The sequence below is a fragment of the Phyllobates terribilis genome, unplaced genomic scaffold (genome assembly GCF_046119375.1).
Source record: "Phyllobates terribilis strain yellow unplaced genomic scaffold, ASM4611937v1 Scaffold_5__5_contigs__length_657084704, whole genome shotgun sequence".
NCBI lineage: Eukaryota > Metazoa > Chordata > Amphibia > Anura > Dendrobatidae > Phyllobates > Phyllobates terribilis.
The window spans coordinates 541,613,934-541,635,077 of record NW_027362765.1 but is presented as its reverse complement, the minus strand read 5'-3'; the positions used below and the strand labels follow the sequence as shown (position 1 = coordinate 541,635,077).

Here is a 21,144-nt window from a genome sequence, read left to right as displayed (position 1 = left end):
GTGTGTCCAGCCAGGTATAACTAGGCAGCTGGGGGATGGAATCTGCAGCGCAGGGAGGCCCAAGCTTTCTGCCCCCCCCCCCCCCCCGGTGCAAATTGCAGTCCGCAGCCACCCCGGAAAATGGCGCGTTCATAGAAGCTGGATGCTGTACCTGGCTGGCATACAAAAATATGGCAAAGCCCACGTCAAAATTTTTGGGAAAAATTAATTAAAAAATAAATAATAATTTAGGGACTGCATCTTTATTAACTCCTCAAATGTCATTTAGTGTTAAAATAAAGGATTTATTTAAAAAAAATTTGGCGTGGGATCCCCCATAATTTTAGGCTCTAGCGGAGGTTAAGCAGACGGCTGGGGCAGATGTTTGAAGCCTGGGAAGTGGGTAATACCCACGGAGCTTCCCAGACTACTAATATCAGCCCCCAGCTGAATACCTAGCCTTTACTATTAAAATGGGGGACCCCCCCCCCAAAAAAAATGACGTGGGGTACCCCCTATTTAATAGCTAGCAAAGGCTAGGCAGACAGCTGATATTAATAGCCCAGGAAGGGTGCCATGAATATTGGCCCCCTCAAAGGCTAGAAACACCAGCCGTCAGCCGCCCCAGAAATGGCGCATCCATAGGATGCGCCAACTCTGGCACTTAGCCTCGCTCTTCCACGCTGCCCTGGTGCGATGGCAGGGGGTAATAGGGTTGGGGTTCATGTCAGCACCAGCTGCCATGAAGCCCAGGATAGTAATGATGGGCGTCTATAAGACACCCCCATTACTAACCTACAAAGTGTTAAAAAGAAAAAACACACTACACCCAGAAAAAAATAATTTATTTGAAATAAAACACAATTTTATTTAATTCTTAGTTTACTAAAAAAAAATAGTTACCTGTCCACGTTCCTGCGCTGATCTCCCATGCACAGCTGTCACATCTGGAGATGGTGACAGCTGTGCATGGCTGCTGTAAGGTCACACTGCCGGGAACACGTCCGCTCCCGGCAGCGGGAGCCCCTGACTGAGGTCACCGGAGTGCATTCAGGCAGCGCAGCTCCGGAGACCTCCTTTACGGCACTGCTGTACCGTGGGAATTTCTCACGATACAGCAGGGCCGTAAAGGAGCTAACCGGAGCAGCGCTGCCTGAACTCCGGCGAACCCGCTTATGCAATGACGGGGCTGCTTTACGGCCCCGTCATTCTAGCGGCGGCAGCGGTTCAGAGCGGTCACATTCTATGTGGCTGCTCTAAACTGGAGATCATCGTGGGACACTCGTGGACTACTACGGAGGGGTAAGGATAAGGTTGTGGTTTATTATTTTATATTTTATTACAGGAGATCGATGGCTTCGGGGAATTAGGTGTCTAGGTGAGTATAGGTGTAGTTTTTTATTTTTTACTTTATTTTAGGTGGCGATCGGCGGGGACAGGTAATGTATGAACTAATTTATTGTAGGCAACCACTGGCCACCAATGACATGTATTTAAAATTTATTGGGGACACAGTAGGGCAATTTAAATAGCAGGATCAGGCTGATGGGAACTACTGCTCCCATCGAGCTGATCCTGCTGGCACGAGTGGACGGGGGACAGACATAGGCCGATGGGAGTAGTAGTGTCACATCGGCCTATGTCTGCCTGCACGCACACACCCGCAGACATCGCACAGACACCGCACACACTCGCAGACATCGCACAGACACCGCAGACATCGCACAGACACCGCACACACCCGCAGACATCGCACAGACACCCCGCACACACTCGCAGACACACGCACAGACACCCCGCACACACTCGCAGACACACGCACAGACACCCCGCACACACTCGCAGACACACGCACAGACACCCCGCACACACTCGCAGACACACGCACAGACACCCCGCACACACTCGCAGACACACGCACAGACACCCCGCACACACTCGCAGACACACGCACAGACACCCACACACACCAATCATGACGGGCTGATCGTCTGGGAGGTGAGGCTGACCTGTGTGGCCGTGGGAAAGTTCATGTGAGTTCATGCAATGCAGTCAAGCATGAACTCACGTGAACCCTCTGAGGGCACCGCGGCTACTTCAAATGAACAGCTGATCAGCATCACCTGATACCTCAGCTGTTCATTTGAAATAACCGGCGGGAAAGCGCAGCACAGAACGGGAAAGCCGGCGGTGAAGTCTTTTCACTGCCGGCTTCCCCGCCCGGGTCCTTCGCTCCCTGCTCCTTGGTGCTGCGCTCACCGCCCGGTCCTAACTTACGATCGGGATGGGAGGTGGCGAGGGGAGCGGAGGATCGGGGTGGGAGGCTGCGGGGAAGCAGTATGGGGCTGTGTGATTGTTTAAAAGCCGGCGGCTTTTTACCGCCCGCCGGCTTTTAAACGATCAGGAGAATTCTCCCACGCTGGGATGGCATTCTGATGACAGGCTGGATCTCAGCTGAGCACTGCCATCCAGCTTGTCATACTTCAGAGACACTGCAGAGCGCAGGCATTATGGGAACTTCCGATTCCGGTATTCGATATTGTAAAAGTATCAGAATTAAGTATCGGAATTCCGATACTGCGAATATCGGCCGATACCAGATATTTCAGTATCGGAATGCTCAACACTACTCAATGCGCATCATTTACTTTGGTCTGGCTGTGAAAATAGGTTATTAAACAACCACTGATCGGTAAACGTTCACCAATCGGAGGTCATATAGTGCGGCCGGTCAGTCCGCATAAAACTGACCATAAGGGTATGACATCTTTAAGATACGTGTGTGACATGCAGAAGTAGCGCTGTTGCATTAAAACATCCAGCAACTAGAGGGGTTAGCACAGTCACAGGAGACAGGGAGGGTTTCATCAGAGCCCCAGGGGGATTGTGGGGAAGTTGTTTACTGTCTGGCTGGAGCCGAAGAGAATGGTGGTGTGTGTGTTCCGTATCTCACAGAAACGCACCTGCAAGTGAAAAGGATTCAAGTCAGGAGCGAAGCTAAGCACAGAGTTCCTGAACTAGCAGTGCACAGTATTGTCAGGCAGAAAGATAAGGACTGGAAGAAATGGTGTTACAGGGATCATCTCCCTCAGCAAACCCTCCCCCTGCCTCCATCTCACTGCTGTAAAGAATGCTGTGTTCATTAATGTGCCTTTGCATTAGAACTGTGCTGTCCTGTACTACTAGGAAAACTGAACTGCTGTGCTGCTAAGGAAACTGTATTGTTTGTCACTGGAGCCTGTTACTCATAAGACTTAACTTGCACTGGCTGTGCAGCTTCTTATTAAATGCTACTGTTCTACCGTTTATGAGGACTCTTTTCAAGTGTGCCTGGTCAGCCAGTGAAACAACCTACGTGTCTGTGCCTGAGGGTCAATACTCCTGTGTGCCTGAGAGACGCTGCAGCACATGGTCTATGGTCTCCCTGAGTAACGGTTCCCCTAGGATTCCAAAGTATTCATGTAACCTGTCTCGCCCCTATCTGAACCTAGCGGCGTGCGTGTAACACGTGTAAACCCCCTCGGTTTTCAAGAGGAAGATGCTTGATGACACGTCTTTTGTTCTGAAGCTTGATCTTTTTAATTATTCACTTTATTTCATTTTTAAACTTTAAATTTTTACCTTTGGAAACCTGAAGCGGTTATAGAAAGCTCCAGGGACTGAACATGCATGCATTTATATTTGAAAACTACTTGCTGGACAGGTTCATTCTTATTAGCATTTATTTAAAGTTTTTTCAGGTGGTAAGGAAGCGCACCCAGCTGAAAGAGGGCACAAACCCTAAGGGTGCATGTACACTGCACATCCTATTAAACGGCAGATATTCGGTTGATGAATAGCATGCTTAGACAGACTACACTTACAATGCACACAGAATAGTGTGTAATAGATTGGCCTATGAATGCCGAACCTTATTCTTCTCAGAAGCATATGTAGTGTCTACACATGTGCTGCCGAGAACGATGCTTTTTAAATAAATCTAAACATTAGTACCAAATGAGCATTTCGCTGTATAATTGGCAGCCTGATTATTCTGCCCTAATGTTGGGAAACTACCATTCCTAGAAACATTCATTCACGATTATCAGCCAGTGTAAATGCACCTCAGCTTTCCCTCTTCCCTGATAGATGATATGCACACTCAAGTGAAGCATGCAATGTTTATGGGTTAGTTGGGCACTCTTGTTCAGCGATTTTGGCTTATATGTGATATCCAAGGAGTTTGTACAGCGATTTTGGCTTATATGTGATATCCAAGGAGTTTGTATGTTCTCCCTGTGTTTGTGTGGGTTTCCTCCGGGTTCTCCGGTTTCCTCCCAAACTCCAAAGACATACTGATAGGGAATCTAGAATGTGAGCCCCAATGGAGACAGTGCCAAGAATGTCTGTAAATTGTCTGAATTGTAAAGCGCTGCGGAATATGTTGGCGCTACATAAATAAAAAGATTATCATCATCATCCTATTGTGGACCTCTCGCTTTAGGTCCCATTTCTGTTGTGCCCTATCATCTGCTGCAAAATCTAGATTATCTTTCTTTTACCTACATCAGTAAATCTGCATGTTTGGCCAATCTGAGCATGCATGTACAGTATATGTTGTATTGGGAGGAATAGCAGTCTTGTCAGCTTTTTGTGATAGATTGGTTGGGAAAGCAATGATGAAGCTTGACTGTTGGCAACGTGAAAAACAAGCAAGACAGTTGTACTAGATAATAAAAGACAAGCTGAAATAAAAATAAAAGGTCTAGGACGGAGTTTGTCCTTGCAGTGGGACCAGATAGCCATTTGTCTAGTTAATCACTTGCTTTTAAACAAACTATTGCTGTGTAATTTAGCTAACTAGTGACATTTGCTGACGCATTGATGGAAAAAACAGGTTTTCCTTACCTCAAATGCAAGCCAAAGTACACAAGCACTAGATATTCCAATAGATTATATTTTTGTAAGATCTTTTGCTTAGCCGCAATAGATCAATGTATAAAGTGTTGGATGTACGGTCCATGGGGCAGATTCATCAAGACAGGCATAGCACAAACTCGTGCCATGCCAGTCTTCACAGAGTACATGGTGCGGAATACATTAAATGGCCACTTCAAGGGGTTGTATGGTCAAAAGTGATAAGTCTGCAGTCACTCTGTGTGATTGCAGACTTATGAATCCCCCCCAGCGCAGGAACTGTGCACTGCGGGGATTCACCGGTATGAGACCCAGTAACGGAGGGTATGTATGTGTTATACATACCCCCGGCCAGTGGGTGCGGCCTTGCTCTCCATACGCTTGTAGTGAGTGGGGCTGCGCCTTTTAGTCGGATGCGTCCACATCACTAGACGGGGTGCGGCCTCGCTTCATACAAGTGTATGGAGCGAGGCGGCGCTGTGTGTATGTGTATATATATATATTTTATATATTAATGTGTATATAGCCTCTGGTCTTGGCTCAGAAACCGGCAAATCCCCGCAGCGCACAGTACAGCCCCTTTCATGAATTCGGTGCCTCATGTAAATGCCATGCGCCTCAGTGTGCTGGCTGCACCTGAAATGCCACCCCAGTCAAAGATTGGAGTAGTATTTCTGGTGTAGAAAATGCCAGCAATATTTGATGGATTCAACAGGCGGTGTAGTCATGCCCCCGTCCCTCCCCAGATCCACCTAATCAGAAACAAAGCAGTGGGAAAACAGCAAAGATTGCCAAAAATTATAACTTTTCAAAGCTTTAACAGCACTTTTGTGGCGTAAAAGCTTTGATAAACTGACCCCCATGTCTTTTTTCCCCTACAGTTTTGTTATATTGCACAGTGCGTCCCAGTGGCGTACCGCCAATGGCAGCAGGCCACGCCACTGCTATGGGGCCCGTGAGCCGGGGGGCCCTGAAGCAGTGGGTTAACGAGGAGGATAGGCGAGTATTGGGGGGGGGGGGGGGGGGAGGTTATGGCGGTGGAGGAGCGGGGCACAGGCAGTAACCGCTGCTGCGCGTGCCCGCTGCTAAAGGGACACAAATATTCCCTCTTCTCCACTCCCATGGGTGTGGAGAAAAGGGAATATTCATTCTCTTTAGTAGGGGCCATGGAGTAGCGCTCAGCAACGGCTCCTGCTGATAGTGCCCGCTACTAAACAGAATGCATATTCACGTTTCTCCACGCCCATAGTCCCGGCGTGGAGAGGAGTGAATATGCCGGCAGCAGCAGCAGCTCACCTCGGCTTCTGAGAGCGCGCACTGCCCAGATGCAGACATGAGCTTCTGGCAGACAGGACGTAGCGCTGGAGCAGAGGTGAGGAAGGAAAGGTGATTATAAGTGTTTATTTTTTTTTATGTGTAAAGTGATTGGGACACACATACCAGGATTGGGGGATGAGGAGGCCCATGCATACCAGGACTGGGAGAGTGAGGGGGCCACGCATACCAGGACTGGGAGGGTGAGGGGGCCCACGCATACCAGGACTGGGAGGGTGAGGGGGCCCACGCATACCAGGACTGGGAGGGTGAGGGGGCCCACGCATACCAGGACTGGGAGGGTGAGGGGGCCCACGCATACCAGGACTGGGAGGGTGAGGGGGCCCACGCATACCAGGACTGGGAGGGTGAGGGGGCCCACGCATACCAGGACTGGGAGGGTGAGGGGGCCCACGCATACCAGGACTGGGAGGGTGAGGGGGCCCACGCATACCAGGACTGGGAGGGTGAGGGGGCCCACGCATACCAGGGTTGGGAGGGTGAGGGGGCCACGCATACCAGGGTTGGGAGGGTGAGGGGGCCACGCATGCCAGGATTGGGAGGATGCGGGGGCCACGCATACCAGGATTGGGAGGATGCGGGGGCCACGCATGCCAGGATTGGGAGGATGCAGGGGCCACGCATACCAGAATTGGGAGGGAGGATGCAGGGGCCATGCATACCAGGATTGAGGGATGAAGGGGTCATGCATACCAGGACAGGGGGATGAGAGGTGCCATACGTACCAGGATGGGGAAATTTACCAGTAGCTGCTGCATTTCTCACCCTAGGCTTATAATCGAGTCAATACGTTTTCCCAGGTTTTGTAGTAAAATTAGGGGCCTCGGCTTGTACTCGGGTCGGCTTATTTAAAATATATGGTATCTTCAAATCAGTGCGTACGTGGTGCCAATAACACTGCAGGACTGAGGAGTGTATTTTACCCTATGGGGTGTGTAATATACTGTACGGAGGACTATGGGGAGTGCATTATATTCTATGGAGGACCATGGGAAGTTCATTATACTATATGGAGGATTATGGAGGGCGTATTATACAATTTTCAAAATCATGAAAATACAGAAAAATCTTTAAATGAGAAGTTGTGTCCAAACTTTTGATAGATATATATATATATATATATATATATATATATATATATATATATATATATATATATATATATATATATAATATTTTTTTTTTTTTGGAGGGGGAGGGGGCCAACTTAGAGCTTCTGCTATTGTGCCCCATGAGTTCAAGGTACGCCCCTGGTGTATCCCTTCATTTTTTTGTTTTACTTGGTACCAGCACTCCTCTCGTTTGACCTAAGTGTCTTTAAATTAAAAGGAAACTGCAAGAGCGGTTCTGCCAATTTTACGCTCAGCTTTTTGACCAAGACTGGCAGTTGAGCTTTATCTAATCTATTGGTGTGGGTGCTATGTAACAGCCATTGTTGCTGTGAAGCTGTACCTCTGAGATGGTGTGACTTGGAGCTGTGGGGGCTTTGTCTTGCAGCAAGGGTGTTGTGAGGCACCAGGTCACTTTCCCTGCTGGTGCACAATTGCTTCAGCAGTGATCACCTTTATGGTCAGGGACCAACGAAGATTCGCCATGGCAGTGGGCGTCATACAGTCTGATCAGAATGTCAACTAAGAACCTTGTGTTCAGCTTTGTCATTTTTCCCTTAGTGGCAATAGATCAATGTATAAGATTTGGGTGTGAGGTCCATATATCTTTTTCTACACTTATGTTGTATTGGAATACAGTGGGTACGGAAAGTATTCAGACCCCTTTACATTTTTCACTTTTTGTTTCATTGCAGCCATTTGGTAAATTCCAAAAAGTTCTTTTTTTTCCTCATTAAAGTACACTCTGCACCCTATCGTGACTGAAGAAAAACAAATGTAGAAATTTTTGCAAATTTATTAAAAAAGAAAAACTGAAATATCACATGGTCATAAGTATTCAGACCCTTTACTCAGTATTGAGTAGAAGCCCCCTTTTGAGCTAGTACAGCCATGAGTCTTCTTGGGAATGATGCAACAAGTTTTTCACACCTGGATTTGGGGATCCTCTGCCATTCTTCCTTGCAGATCCTCTCCAGTTCCGTCAGGTTGGATGGTGAACGTTTCAGGTCTCTCCAGAGATGCTCAATTGGGTTTAGGTCAGCGCTCTGGCTGGGCCAGTCAAGAATGGTCACAGAGCTGTTCTGAAGCCACTCCTTTGTTATTTTAGCTCTGTGCTTAGAGTCATTGACTTGTTGGAAGGTGAACCTTCGGCCAAGTCGGAGGTCCAGAGGAAGAGGTTTTCATCCAGGATTTCTCTGTACTTGGCTGCATTCATGTTTCCTTCAATTGCAACCAGTCGTCCTGTCTCTGCAGCTGAAAAACACCCCCATAGCATGATGCTGCCACCACCATGTTTCACTGTTGGGATTGTATTGGGAAGGTGATGAGCAGTGCCTGGCTTTCTCCACATATACCGCTTATAATTATCACCAAAAAGTTCTATCTTCGTCTCATCAGACTATAGAATCTTATTTCTCATAATCTGGGAGTCCTTCATGTGTTTTTGAGCAAACTCTATTCGGGCTTTCATATGTCTTGCACTGAGGAGAGGCTTCTGTCGGGCCACTCTGCCATAAAGGCCCGACTGGTGGAGGGCTGCAGTGATAGTTGACTTTGTGGAACTTTCTCCCATCTCCCTACTGCATCTCTGGAGCTTAGCCACAGTGATCTTGGGGTTCTTCTTTACCTCTCTCACCAAGGCTCTTCTCCCACGATTGCTCAGTTTGGCTGGACGGCCAGGTCTAGGAAGACTTCTGGTGGTCCCAAACTTCTTCCATTTAAGGATTATGGAGGCCACTGTACTCTTAAGAACCTTGAGTAAAGCAGAAATTCTTTTGTAACCTTGGCCAGATCTGTGCCTTGCCACAATTCTGTCTCTGAGCTCCTTGGGCAGTTCCTTTGAGCTCATGATTCTCATTTGGTCTAACATGCACTGTGAGCTCTGGGGTCTTATATAGACAGCTGTGTGCCTTTCCAAATCAAGTCCTATCAGTTTATTTAAACACAGCTGGACTCCAATGAAGGAGTAGAACCATCTCAAGGAGGATCACAAGGAAATGGACAGCATGCGGCTTAAATATGAGTGTCTGAGCAAAGGGTCTGAATGCTTATGACCATGTGAAATTTCAGTTTTTCTTTTTTAATAAATTGGCAAAAATTTCTACATTTGTTTTTTTTTTTCAGTCACGATGGGGTGCAGAGAATGAGAAAAAAAATGAACTTTAGTATATCAAATGGCTGCAATGAAACAGAGTGAGAAATTTAAAGGGGTCTGAATACTTTCCCTACCCACTGTATTTACTAGAAACTATTTTCCGTTCAAAGTGGATTGTTCTCGCTTATTCCTTTTAAGATAATGGAAGAATAAGCAATTAAGAAAAGCTCTTGATCAAGAATTGATAATGGCTTTTGCCATGTGAAGTGGACAAACTGAACACTAATGCTAAAGTGCTTATTAGTTGTAATAACTGATAATGCATTTCCTAAGAATATAAAGAAACCTGTAAAACAAAATAATTAATAAATTTGATCTGTCACTAGATTTCACAATTCAAACTGCATACATTGCTAAATAGATCTAGTAATTTTAAAGGGATTATAATGTGAAAGACCATTCGATCAAGTGAAGCTCAATAGCTGTCCAATGTAAAGATGTGCAGCGAGCCAACAGTCTGTTACAGTTCACTTGCTTGTCATTGATCAGATGTTATGAAGACATAAAAATTGTTGATCGTCAGCAGTACTTTTGGTCATGGAAGCAGGAATCTTCCAGTATTAATGACTACAGATACCTGCTTCCATGATCAAATGTACCAAAATAGTCATTTGTTTAACCCGTATGGCAAGTGTCCTAAAGAACAAAAAAATAAAAAGGGATCAATACGCAGAGATTACATTTTTTCTGTGGACGAAGTAGTGACCCAAAAAAATTACAGTAAAAAGCTTTAAAAATGTAGTAGTATGTATACCAAAATTGTACCATTAAAAACTACAGCTGGGTGCACAAAAACAAGCTCCCACAGCTCATGAGGCAAAAAAAAAATAAAGTTATGGGTCTCGGAAGGTGGCAACACAACCTACCATAAGTTTGTTTTTCCCAAACTTTACTATTTTGACTGGCTTAAAAAAATCTAAAGCCGTTATTATTGCCTGGCATTGCCCTGATAATACTGACTTGGAGAATCCGCTTTCCATTTTACCGCACAATTAAAACTATTTTTTTAAATGAGATTTGCATTTTTTTACCATATCATCTCATTGAGTTTTTTTGTCCACATATCCATATACTATTTGGTTAAAAAAATATATATGGCTCTTTGAATAAAGAAAAAAGTAAAACAAAAATTGCCCATGTCCTTAAAAAAAATTACCTATTATTTAGCACCTTGTTTTATTACAGAGTAATATCCATTTAATATATGGGGATCCCTTTCTTTACTGAAACCCTGTACCTGGTCACATCTATCTGGATATACTTATGTCCCCAATTATGTTTTATATGCTCATAATGGCCACATGTCGGCTGTGCTTTTGATTATACCATTTCTTTTATTAATACTACGAAAATACAATATTGATGAAATAGGTTTTTATTAACACTACATGAATATAAGTCATCACAGCACACAAATGCCCATTACATGCACATTATACACGCTTCTATACATATAGTTGTGTGTTTGATGTATAGATCACCCCCAAATATTATACACTTTTTAGGCAGAATAGATTGAGTGGAAGTTCAGAAGACAGATTTTGTTCCTCTCCGGCTCACAACTCAGCTCCGTCCCTGCAGACATCTCTCCCTCCTCCTCCTCCTCTTCTGTGAATCACTTTTCACTGCTATTACAAGTACAGTGAAGGTGTTTTTTTTTCCTTCTTAATGTACCAAGGAGTTTACGAGAGTGCTTTGGTGTTTCTGTAAGTCTTACATAGTGGCAGTGTGTCAGCCATTACATTACAAATCCATTAGCTTCCAGAAAATGTAAATTGGCCAGATTCCCTGTTCTATTATCAGACCTGCTCCATCTTGTAAACAGACTGGTTCTTCTAGTAAGAATTTTTTAGGCAGTGACAATTAGACTCCATTATAAGTTCATTGTGGGTAAAACCTACATTTTTATGATTTGCTGCTAGTTCCAGCAAGTGTTCAAGGCTAACTAGGCATCTCATGTAACACAATTGTTCATATAAATCAAGTAAGAGCATTAATTCATTGCTGGAAGAGAAGCCGTATATTTCCCAATAATCTTTTTTTTATATAATTACCAGTCCAACTGGATTTAATTTTTACCACATTACTGGAATTTCTACCAGTCATCTGTTCACCTCTCCTAAAACAATATTATGGCTGCATTAGGCTGAATAGATTTTATAGGACATTTTAATTGTACTATTAAAATCTATAGGAATTTACCAAGATACAGATATAGCATTTACCATGGTAAAATTTGACAACTGAAGTCATCTGTTTGCACTGCAAGTGCTTCAAATGATGTACGGTAGGTTAGTAGTAGGCAATTGCTCAGTTTCAATTACAATTAATTTGCAAAGCAATAATGATACATTGTTGCCACATACTGTATATATCAAGTAACAGGCATGTCTGCAATTATCATTCCAAGATCAGTGAAGAAGTCACAGTGCCCCACCAAGAGCCGCTGCCACTATGGTTATAACCACATCAATCACACATCGGTTGCACTTACTATTAACTAGGATCGACTGTTCCTAGGAACGTTCGTACCCGATCCAGTGTAAAAAGGCTGCCGATCACATACCAATGGGCAAAATGCTCATTTGTTGGGTGAAGTAATCTTTGGCATGCTGAAAAAAAATAATCATTGTTCTCGGCAGCACATTTCATGTGCAAACAGGCCATGTGTTGCCGAGAACAATGACAGCCTATGAATGTAGAGCGATGGATCACTGGTCATTCTGTGCATATCAGAAATGAGGTATGCCTGTGGATTACCAAACAATATGTAGCCAGTGGAAGTTTTTGTCCGCATATCACATAGTGTAAAGCCCCCTATAGAAATCAATGAAAATTGCTTTGAAAACAACTTTAAGGTCTAATCCTGAAAGAGTATTTGGGTGGAGTGCCCACTGTATCTATTAAAGCGTCCTTTGAATCATGATTTTATATGGCACTTGACAAGTGAACACTTTCTTTAAGAGGTTCTCAATAAAATAGATTGACTATTAATGAGACACTCACTTAAAAAAAAAAAAAAAAATCTCTAGGGAAAAATATGGAGCCTTACTGATATGCAGGCTAAGACCACGGCCCCACTATCAGTATTTGATCAGTATTCGGTCAGTATTTTTTCTCAGGAGTGGGAGCCAAAACCAGGTGAGGAACAATCAGAGAAAAGGTATAATAGAAACAAGTCACCAACTCTGCATTTATCACCCACTCCTGGTTTTGGCTCCCACTCCTGAGAAAAAATACTGACCGAACACAGATAGTGGAGCCGTGGCCTAAGGCTATGTTCACAGCTCATGTTTTTTTCCTGCAGCAAAACCTTATCTCTTGACAGGCGGTTATGCGGGATTTTTCTTGCTGTTTTGCTTATCTTTTGGTGCGTGTTTTCAGCGTTTTTTTCGCTGTCCTTTTGTCTATAATATGCATGTACATAAAGTTCAGTGAAAAAAACCTCATTCTGGTTTTAGCGCAAAAAACGCTGAAAAACCTGACACCTGCATTTTTTTCACCACCCATTACTTCCAATGGGTGAAAAAAAACGCTGAAAAAACGGTGAAAGAAGTGACATGCTCCATTTTGCAAAAACCATGCAAAGCACAAAATCCTGAACAAAAAAAAAAAAAACGTGTGCATGAGATTTCTGGAATCTCAGACTTTGCTGATACTACAAAATGCAGCTGAAAATTTGCATAAAAAACGCTGAAAAAAAACATGATGTGTGAACATAGCCTAAGAGTAGCATACGTGAGGTCTTACAAATCGTGTAACAGTTTCTGTACGAGTAGTCTAAAATTCATAACTTGTCCATCTCATCAAGTTGCGATATTTTCAGTCATGAACATTGGCATGGTCAAGGTTACACATCAGCTTGCCATTACTTAACCTGTACATGTATGTTTTACATACATATTACAATTAATATTTCTTCAATGTAAAATATTTTTATGCATTGAATGTTAACAGGGATTTTATGCTTGGTTTGAACAGTCATTTTATGTCTACAAGTGCTCAATGCACCCTTGGCATGGTCAAGCAGTTCAGTGCGCCTTCCCACCTGTTTGCGTTGCACCCATCTCTGCCCCCTCTTCCTTGACTGACAGCTTTGGCTTCACAAGTGTCAGAGGAGGCTTGAGATAGATGTAAAACAAGTAGGTGGAAGATGCACCGAATTGCTTGACCACCCCAAGAGTGCACTGATCGCCTGTGCTCGGTTTGAACAGTTATTTTGTACTGTCGCCCTTTATAAGGTAAAGTTTGCAACTCCATAACTATCTCGCTATTCTGCCCATACATAAACAATGACTTGCAGAGGTTTTTACAAGTCTGAAGAAAGAAGTTATACAAAGTCTTTCAAAATCACAGTGAGCCTAAACACATACAAAAGTCTGTTTATTGTCAGGTTTCCTTGAGAAAAAGGTAGTTGGATCCTGAGAAACTCCAGATAAGACTCTTTGAGCTACTAAGTCCTAAAGGGGATTAGTACAGGCTGGTGCTCTTGGTGCTGTGCTGACCACCTGGCTCCAACCGGAGCGGAGCACACACTAAGCAGCTTGAACATTGAAAAACAGAACAAGAAATCTATGTACCGAAATGCCACCCTCATGATACATCGCCCCGGACTGCTGGCAGAAACTTGGCTAAAGACTTCTTTTGGCATCCAACAGCAAAGTAACGTCTAACTGGTGGGGAACATACATTTCATGCATAACTCAAAGATAAACGAGCTACCTATAGAAGAACTAGAAGAATCTGTGCTACAAACAAAGACCATTTACCCAAACATAGTATAGACATTTACCAGATCATGAATAACATGAGAAACCAATGCTAGGTCATCAATATTTTGCCGCATTTCCCAAAGGACATCATATAAATAGAACAAGTTCAGATCTTGCTGAGACGTAATTAAATAAACCCAGCTCGGTGTTCACATACTGTCCTTTATGTAAAGGGATTTTCTGTTATCAGAAAAAGCTTATCCCCACGTAGTTTGTCTTAAAAATAACAGAAAAACAAAAACAACACACTTGTCATTACTCACCCTCCCCAGGTCCAGCATCGAGTCTCTGCCGCAGTCTCCCGATGCGATGTCCGTTATCATTGACATCACTGCAATGAGCCGGTACACACCAGAAGCCGATCAGCCATCGTGATCTCAGCGTTCGACTGTTGCGCTCTCAACATGACAGCAGCGCTACAGTGTAGACTCATCGCTGGACCAAAGGAGGGTGTGTAACGCACAGTTTTTTTTTTTATTATACAAAAACTGTGCCTGGGGACGGGGGTTTTCTGAAACTGGAAAACCTCTTTTAGCAAGATAATGAAATATGAACCTAGAGCAGTATATGAATATTTACTTTTAGGAGTTTAAATTGATTTTGCACTGAAAACTCAACTAAACAACACTAAAGATCCAAACCTCCTAGTGCACCAAGTATCACAATAAGGGATCAATTAGCATAGCTGCATATAAGAGCAGAGAAGACTGTCAGATTACCGCTGCACACTCCGAGAAGTCAGTGGTCATCTTCGGTAAAAGAAGTAGCCCTGGAGTCAGTAGATCGTGGCACAGTGCAGTAAAACTAGGCCACCAGGAGCATGTACTATGCTTTCCCTAGCAAACTTTTTCTTGTTGAATGTAAAACTTTAGTGTTGCTTTACATAACTCTTCCTAAAAAATGTTGCCTGTGTTCCTTTATTTAAGCCAACTGAAGTCAAGCTGTAATTTCATTTAACTGCGAACAGACTTTGCTCATTTGATGACCGACCAGAATAAACCTTAGCCTTAATAGTTGTGATACTTTTTCTTTTGCCCCATTGCCTGTTAAAATATAATAACTGTAAAATGGTTCATTTAGTAACCACTTTCCAAGTGAATATCAAGCATACGTGCAGTACGTTCTAGGACATTTAAAATCTGTTTAATCATTGATCATCTAAATAACTTCTGAGGTTTCTGTGTCTATGCAGGTTCTCTATGATAGAGGATAAGAAGATTTAGAGGGATCGTCCAGTGTTTATATGCCAGAAACAGTACTAGTCTTATCCATTTAAGTACGGTAAATAGCACTGGTATATTACCCAATTTCCGTTTAAGTAAATGGCACTGAATTGCATTATCAGACCCAGCCAATTTATAGAAGCAGGGAGGTTGCTGGAAAAGAAAGTTACCTTTTCTATTTCTGGACAACCCCTTTAATAGGCGTTAAGTCTCTGGTTCTTAAAGGAAACCAATCAAGTCTCCCAGTTCTAATAGTCTCCCACCGCCATGTCCTAATTGTAATCAGCTGTAAAAAATAACTTTAATTTTAAAAGGGTTTGTCTAGTCCAAACAGATAAGTCTGCAGTCACTCTGCGTGACTGCAGACATATGAATCCCCCCAGCGCACGTACTGAGGGGATTCGCCCGTTTCTGACCCTGGACCGGAGGGTACTTATGAGTTAGTTATACATGAACCGACAGACAAACAGGTAATGAGATAGCTAGTATCTCAGAAGCACATCATGGGCCACATAATTCAGTTGAACCATGCAGAGATGGGTTTATACCAAAATAAGTACACCCTCCTGAATTACACTGGTTAAATGTATACAGTGTGCCTCAATTAACTGCATCCTCAATATCATATATGGATACCTTACCATCCTATGTATGCAAAAGTGTCACCATTGTCACACTTTTCTTTGTGCAACTGAATAGCTAAAAATATGTTTATTAGTCAGTGCAGACTGAAACAAATGGGTAATAGATATTGAGTACAGGCACGTGTACTCACGCCGGATCAGTGCAGAGAGGTGGGTGGGATTATGGGCGTGGGGAGCATTGCATATTCATTCACTTTAACAGCGGGCACACGTGTTAGGAGGCAGGAGCAGAGCTGGGGCTGTGACCCGATCCTCTGTTGCATGAAAATAATGAAAATATTAGATCTAAACTGTTTTGCTTAGCAACAAGTACTTACAAACAATGAAGGTTTTTAGCGCATAAATTGGCCTAATATTTTCATTATTTTCATTGTTAAGACGTATCTTGGCCATATGGAGTGCTGCTGCCTTCTTTTGATATATTTTTTAGTTACGGCAGCTGGCACCAGTTCACACAATGAGGTGCTGGTCAGGTTTCTCTGGTTTGTATTACTATAAGGGGGTGTAACTGCCTCTTGCCTGATTCTGCACTCCTCTCATTAACCAGCAGGTGTTGTATAAACAGCTCTGCTTGCCCTATAAATGTAGATGTTTTTAGCCCAGAAGAAGACATGTTTGTCCGTTTAGTTGTAGGCTTGTAGCCCAAAAGTGGCATGTTAGGCAGAGTAGTTACCCATCAGGGGGAGGTTACCTTGCCGTGGTTGATGGGCACACATGAATTGGCCAATTTATGCGCTAAAAACCTTCATTGTTTGGAAGTACTTGTTGCTAAGCAAAACAGTTTAGATCTAAGATTTTCATTATTTTCATTGTTAAGATGTATCTTGGCCATATGGAGTGCTGCTGCATTCTTTTGATATATCTATCTATATAGATACATCAAATATATATATATATATATATATATATATTATTGGTAATGAGTTACGAGTTTACAATTTACCATAACTAAGTCTTTGCCAGGCTCCAGCCTGACAAAAACCCTTAAGCCGAGGTGGAAGTGCGCAGCTCATTACTAATAAAGCCCATGAATATACAGTATATATTTTTTATGTGTCTTGCAGTTCCTATACGGATCAGTGTTTACATTACAGTGCCTATCAGTGGCTCCCGACAGCAATGGCATCAGCCTCTGTAGTTCCTCCTGGGAACACGTCCACTATTTCAGCCAACAATTGAAGAAACATCCAGTAAGGCTTATTAGTAGGTGTTGTCTAATTTGACCTTAAGATGTGACATTTGCCCAGTCTGAAAATTAATTCTAAGGATCTAAATGGGGGTCTAAAAGGTATACAGCAAGTTTATGGACCTCTTAATAGCCAAAGTAGGACATAATACATATAATTTAAATAAACAGCAGCTGATACAGATTTTCTAATGAGCAGTATATGAAAAAGGATACTGAGAACTAATATGACCAGACCAAACAGTGTCAGAATGCAGCGTAGGTGACCAGTCCAACAGTACCAATTGGCATGTGCCATGCGGTATGTCAAGATAGACTGGAAGAAGATGAACATCATACTAGTTGGAAAGGCAACTCCTGCTCCAATGTAGTGCAGAACCTTGGCATGATCCACCTACAGGAGATAAAAGCACAGTATTAGGAGGGAGCTTGACTATTTCTTCTCTACCTGGCATTTGACAGAGTAAATTCTGTAAATCAGCTAAGCAAGAGAAAAAACAGGTTTCTAGCAATCTGTAATTTAAGTAGGCCAACGTCATAGCTCTGGGTTATACATCAAGAAAGGAATTACATTGTGCGTGATGTAGAAAACAAGGAAGATGCATTCAAACATTTTTACATGGAGGCATACAAAGGTTTTTTGTGGCACATAAACCGGTTATACCACCAGCAAAGCATGATATGGCACCACACTGATCTCTGGGACCCCATCAGTCCTTATGATAGACAGGCTGTACTTGCTGGTACAGCCCAAGTCATTCCTAGCCTAGTGTATGGGATGTGCGCCAGTACCATATATAACTGCAGTGCAGACGAGCTGCTGTGCCTAGGTAAAGGTGCCTTTTAATTTGTGCAGAACGATGAGGTCCCTGGAGATGACAGATACACATCACAAAGAAGCTTTGGAAACTTTCTATAAAAGGAATGCATGATATTTTACTAGTATAACATAAAAAAAAAAAAAACAACAACTGTTATTATTGCTACATAACTATTGTCACAATCTTCCAATGAAGAAGCAACACAAAAGTGACCCTAACTTCCTCCAGATGAAATTTTACAGTAAAGGAAGTGATTTTTAGGAATACGACACATGTAGTAAACTATTTAGAAATTTAAATGGCAGGTTTAAAAAAAAACTTTAGAAATGTGAAGAAAAAAACAAAAAAACATAAAACTTAAAAGGCCAAAATAATAAAAAATTGTTATATAGAAAAGAAGATATTTTTTTCATACATTGAGTTGTTAAGACTTGAGAATAAAAAAAATATAACTTCCATTAGATCTCACTTGACTCATTTTCTGCTGTTATTTAAAATACAGAACGATTAGACTGGAGATTTCAAAATATTTGTACCATTTTTCTCTGTTAAACTAAAAAGGTATGTTCACTGCTGCTTTTTTTGCTACAATCTCCCAAAAGCATGATAAAATTATGCTTTTTTGCCCCAATTTTTGAAAATCACAGCAAAAAACTAGGAAGTTTCCAAAAAAAAAACCATCACAATTGCATCATGTGAACATAAAGTCTGCATTGCAGAAAACATACAATAGGAATGGAGTCACTGTTCTCTCTCAGGCTTTGCCCCTTATGCACGCAATTACATAGATTTTTATAGTAAAGGTCCTCACTTGACTTCCCCCTATTTTTTATTTGCTGCTCTTATTCCTCTTACTTCTGAACCCTCCTCAGTTCCTCCTAGTTGACCTCCAACCTTGTATTTAGGTTTTACAACAAAATAAAAATATCAAAGCATCTAGACCTCCAATTTCCTAACTTTGTAATACCTTATCTACTAGCCATTTTTCTGTGAACTTGCACTTTTTCTATTTGCATACAGATGCATTGTCTTTCTGGGTGGTTCTCCACCATGTGTATATTAGAGAATGGCTGTTTTTGCAACTCCTTGATTATTATTTTAGGAACAGGAGACCCAGTAATGGCATTTTCAGAAAAATAGATGTTTTGGAACCTTAGACTATGTTTACACATCGCAGATTTGCCTAAGAAAAAAGTTAAAAGTTCAATAGAGAGGATCCAGGGCAAAAATCAGAAATGGACTTTCAAATTTCTACAGTTAAGAGTTTAATGGAGCTAATCAGCTGGGCTTCATGGGGGTGTTCTATAATCTTCAGCAGGAGCGCACCACTTCTCCCAGATTCCTGCAGGGTCATGCACTCTGACTTGACGGACAGTTTGGACCAGAGATATGGTCACCTGCTTGGCTGAAAGGTGCACTTACTGATGCTCCTATATGTGTCAGCTTTGCATCTGAAGTATCTGGAGGAACGCAGTGGTATAAGAGTCGCCAGGAATCAGAAGCCAACAGTGCGCTCCAGTGATGCTGGCCAGTTTCAGAGCAGTGCTTACAAGCTCTATTGGACATACTGGCCACCGCTGACAGGCTGCAGCAGTAGTTGTTAACTTAGGCTATGAGGCAAGTAATAAAATAAAAAAACTACTCAGTTGTCGAGAACGATGAAGAATTGTAATGTAAAGTAAATTGCAAAGCGTTTTTTCTTTTTTTTAACAAAATTTTTAAATTATATAAAATATAATAGGAATGTGCTCCTCAGACCTGTTGGGGCATCACAATCATGGACCAGACCTCAATCACAGGACTAAACAACTTTCACACTCCTTATCCATGAACTGTTCCAATATTTACGGCCACAACTGTTTACCCCTCTCCCATGATAGTTCTGCCTCACGTCACTTGTCTCATCTACTGCATTATTTCTGTGTATGATCGTGTATAAATATGTGACTCTTCAGGTTTGGTGTTATGTGTTATACTATGCCTGATGAAGACACCTGAGTAGTCTTGAAAGCGGCTATTTCTTACCATCTTTTCAGTTAGCCATTAAAAAGGTATCAACCACTGAGAACTCAAATCTAAATATTTTGTTTTTTTTACAAGCACTTATAGGAACATGGGAATTACTCTTTAATTCTCCAGCTTTTCGCACTGAATCAAAGTGAAGAAGGAGCGCCTTTATTGTTCTCATTGATATTTTTATCCAGGCTCAACCAAAATACGCAGAAATATGTTTCCCTTGTATGAAAGCTCCATTCACGTGCACTGTATGTGGAACATTAGTGGATTTGATGAGGATTTATGTACTGAATTAAGGCTAAATTCTTATCAAACTCAGATTGTATGAGCTTGGTCTTACGCCACAAGTCCAAGAGTATTTTTGCTGTTCTTCTGCCCTACTGGAACATAAGAATCCCCCTCTATAGCTGTAAGGGGGCTCTCATGTATTAGGATTGCTGCAGAGTAAATGTGCTGCCGACAGCACCTATAGATACTAGTAAAATAATCTTTTTACCAGGGGTCTTGGAAGGAAGGTGTCATGTTAAAGGTGGGCACACATTTCCCAGAATAGCGGACGCATGGGTTACCTCCTTAGCAATTACATGCTTGCAATTCAAGTATTCGATAAGCCATTATTATGTACAAGGACTCTACATAGCTAAATGGGATTCTCCTTTTTTCAGTGTAGACTACAAAACCTGATTATTACAAACTAAAAAGCATCAAGTGATAAAAAAAAAGCAATACATCTCTTCCCAGTGACCTAAAAGGCTGACTTTCCATGTCTTCTTTTCCGTCTGTTCACAGAAAACTGCTAAATCAGCAGTACCCAGCGCACCACTGAAATGGGAGACAGCTGGTTCTCTCCGCTCCTTTATTTACTTGGCTGGGCCCATTTGACAAATTCACATTTATTAGCATCGGTAAGTACAGATCTACTTGGATAAACAGTTTCTGCTGACAGTTCTTCTAGATCAGGCAGGAGAGACATTTATTTCTTCAGTCAAATAATTTCTCTGAAGTCAG

General features: G+C 42.4%; 1 protein-coding gene across 1 annotated transcript in view; it reads right to left on the bottom strand.

The window, feature by feature from the left end:
- Nucleotides 1–21,144, bottom strand: part of LOC141273669 (transmembrane protein 150A-like) — a 151,833-nt gene that overhangs the window by 11,470 nt on the left and 119,219 nt on the right. Inside the window, exon 6 of the mRNA XM_073685844.1 lies at nucleotides 17,516–17,693. Within this exon, the coding sequence (XP_073541945.1) occupies nucleotides 17,516–17,693 (178 nt within the window). The remainder of the gene's footprint in view (nucleotides 1–17,515; nucleotides 17,694–21,144) is intronic.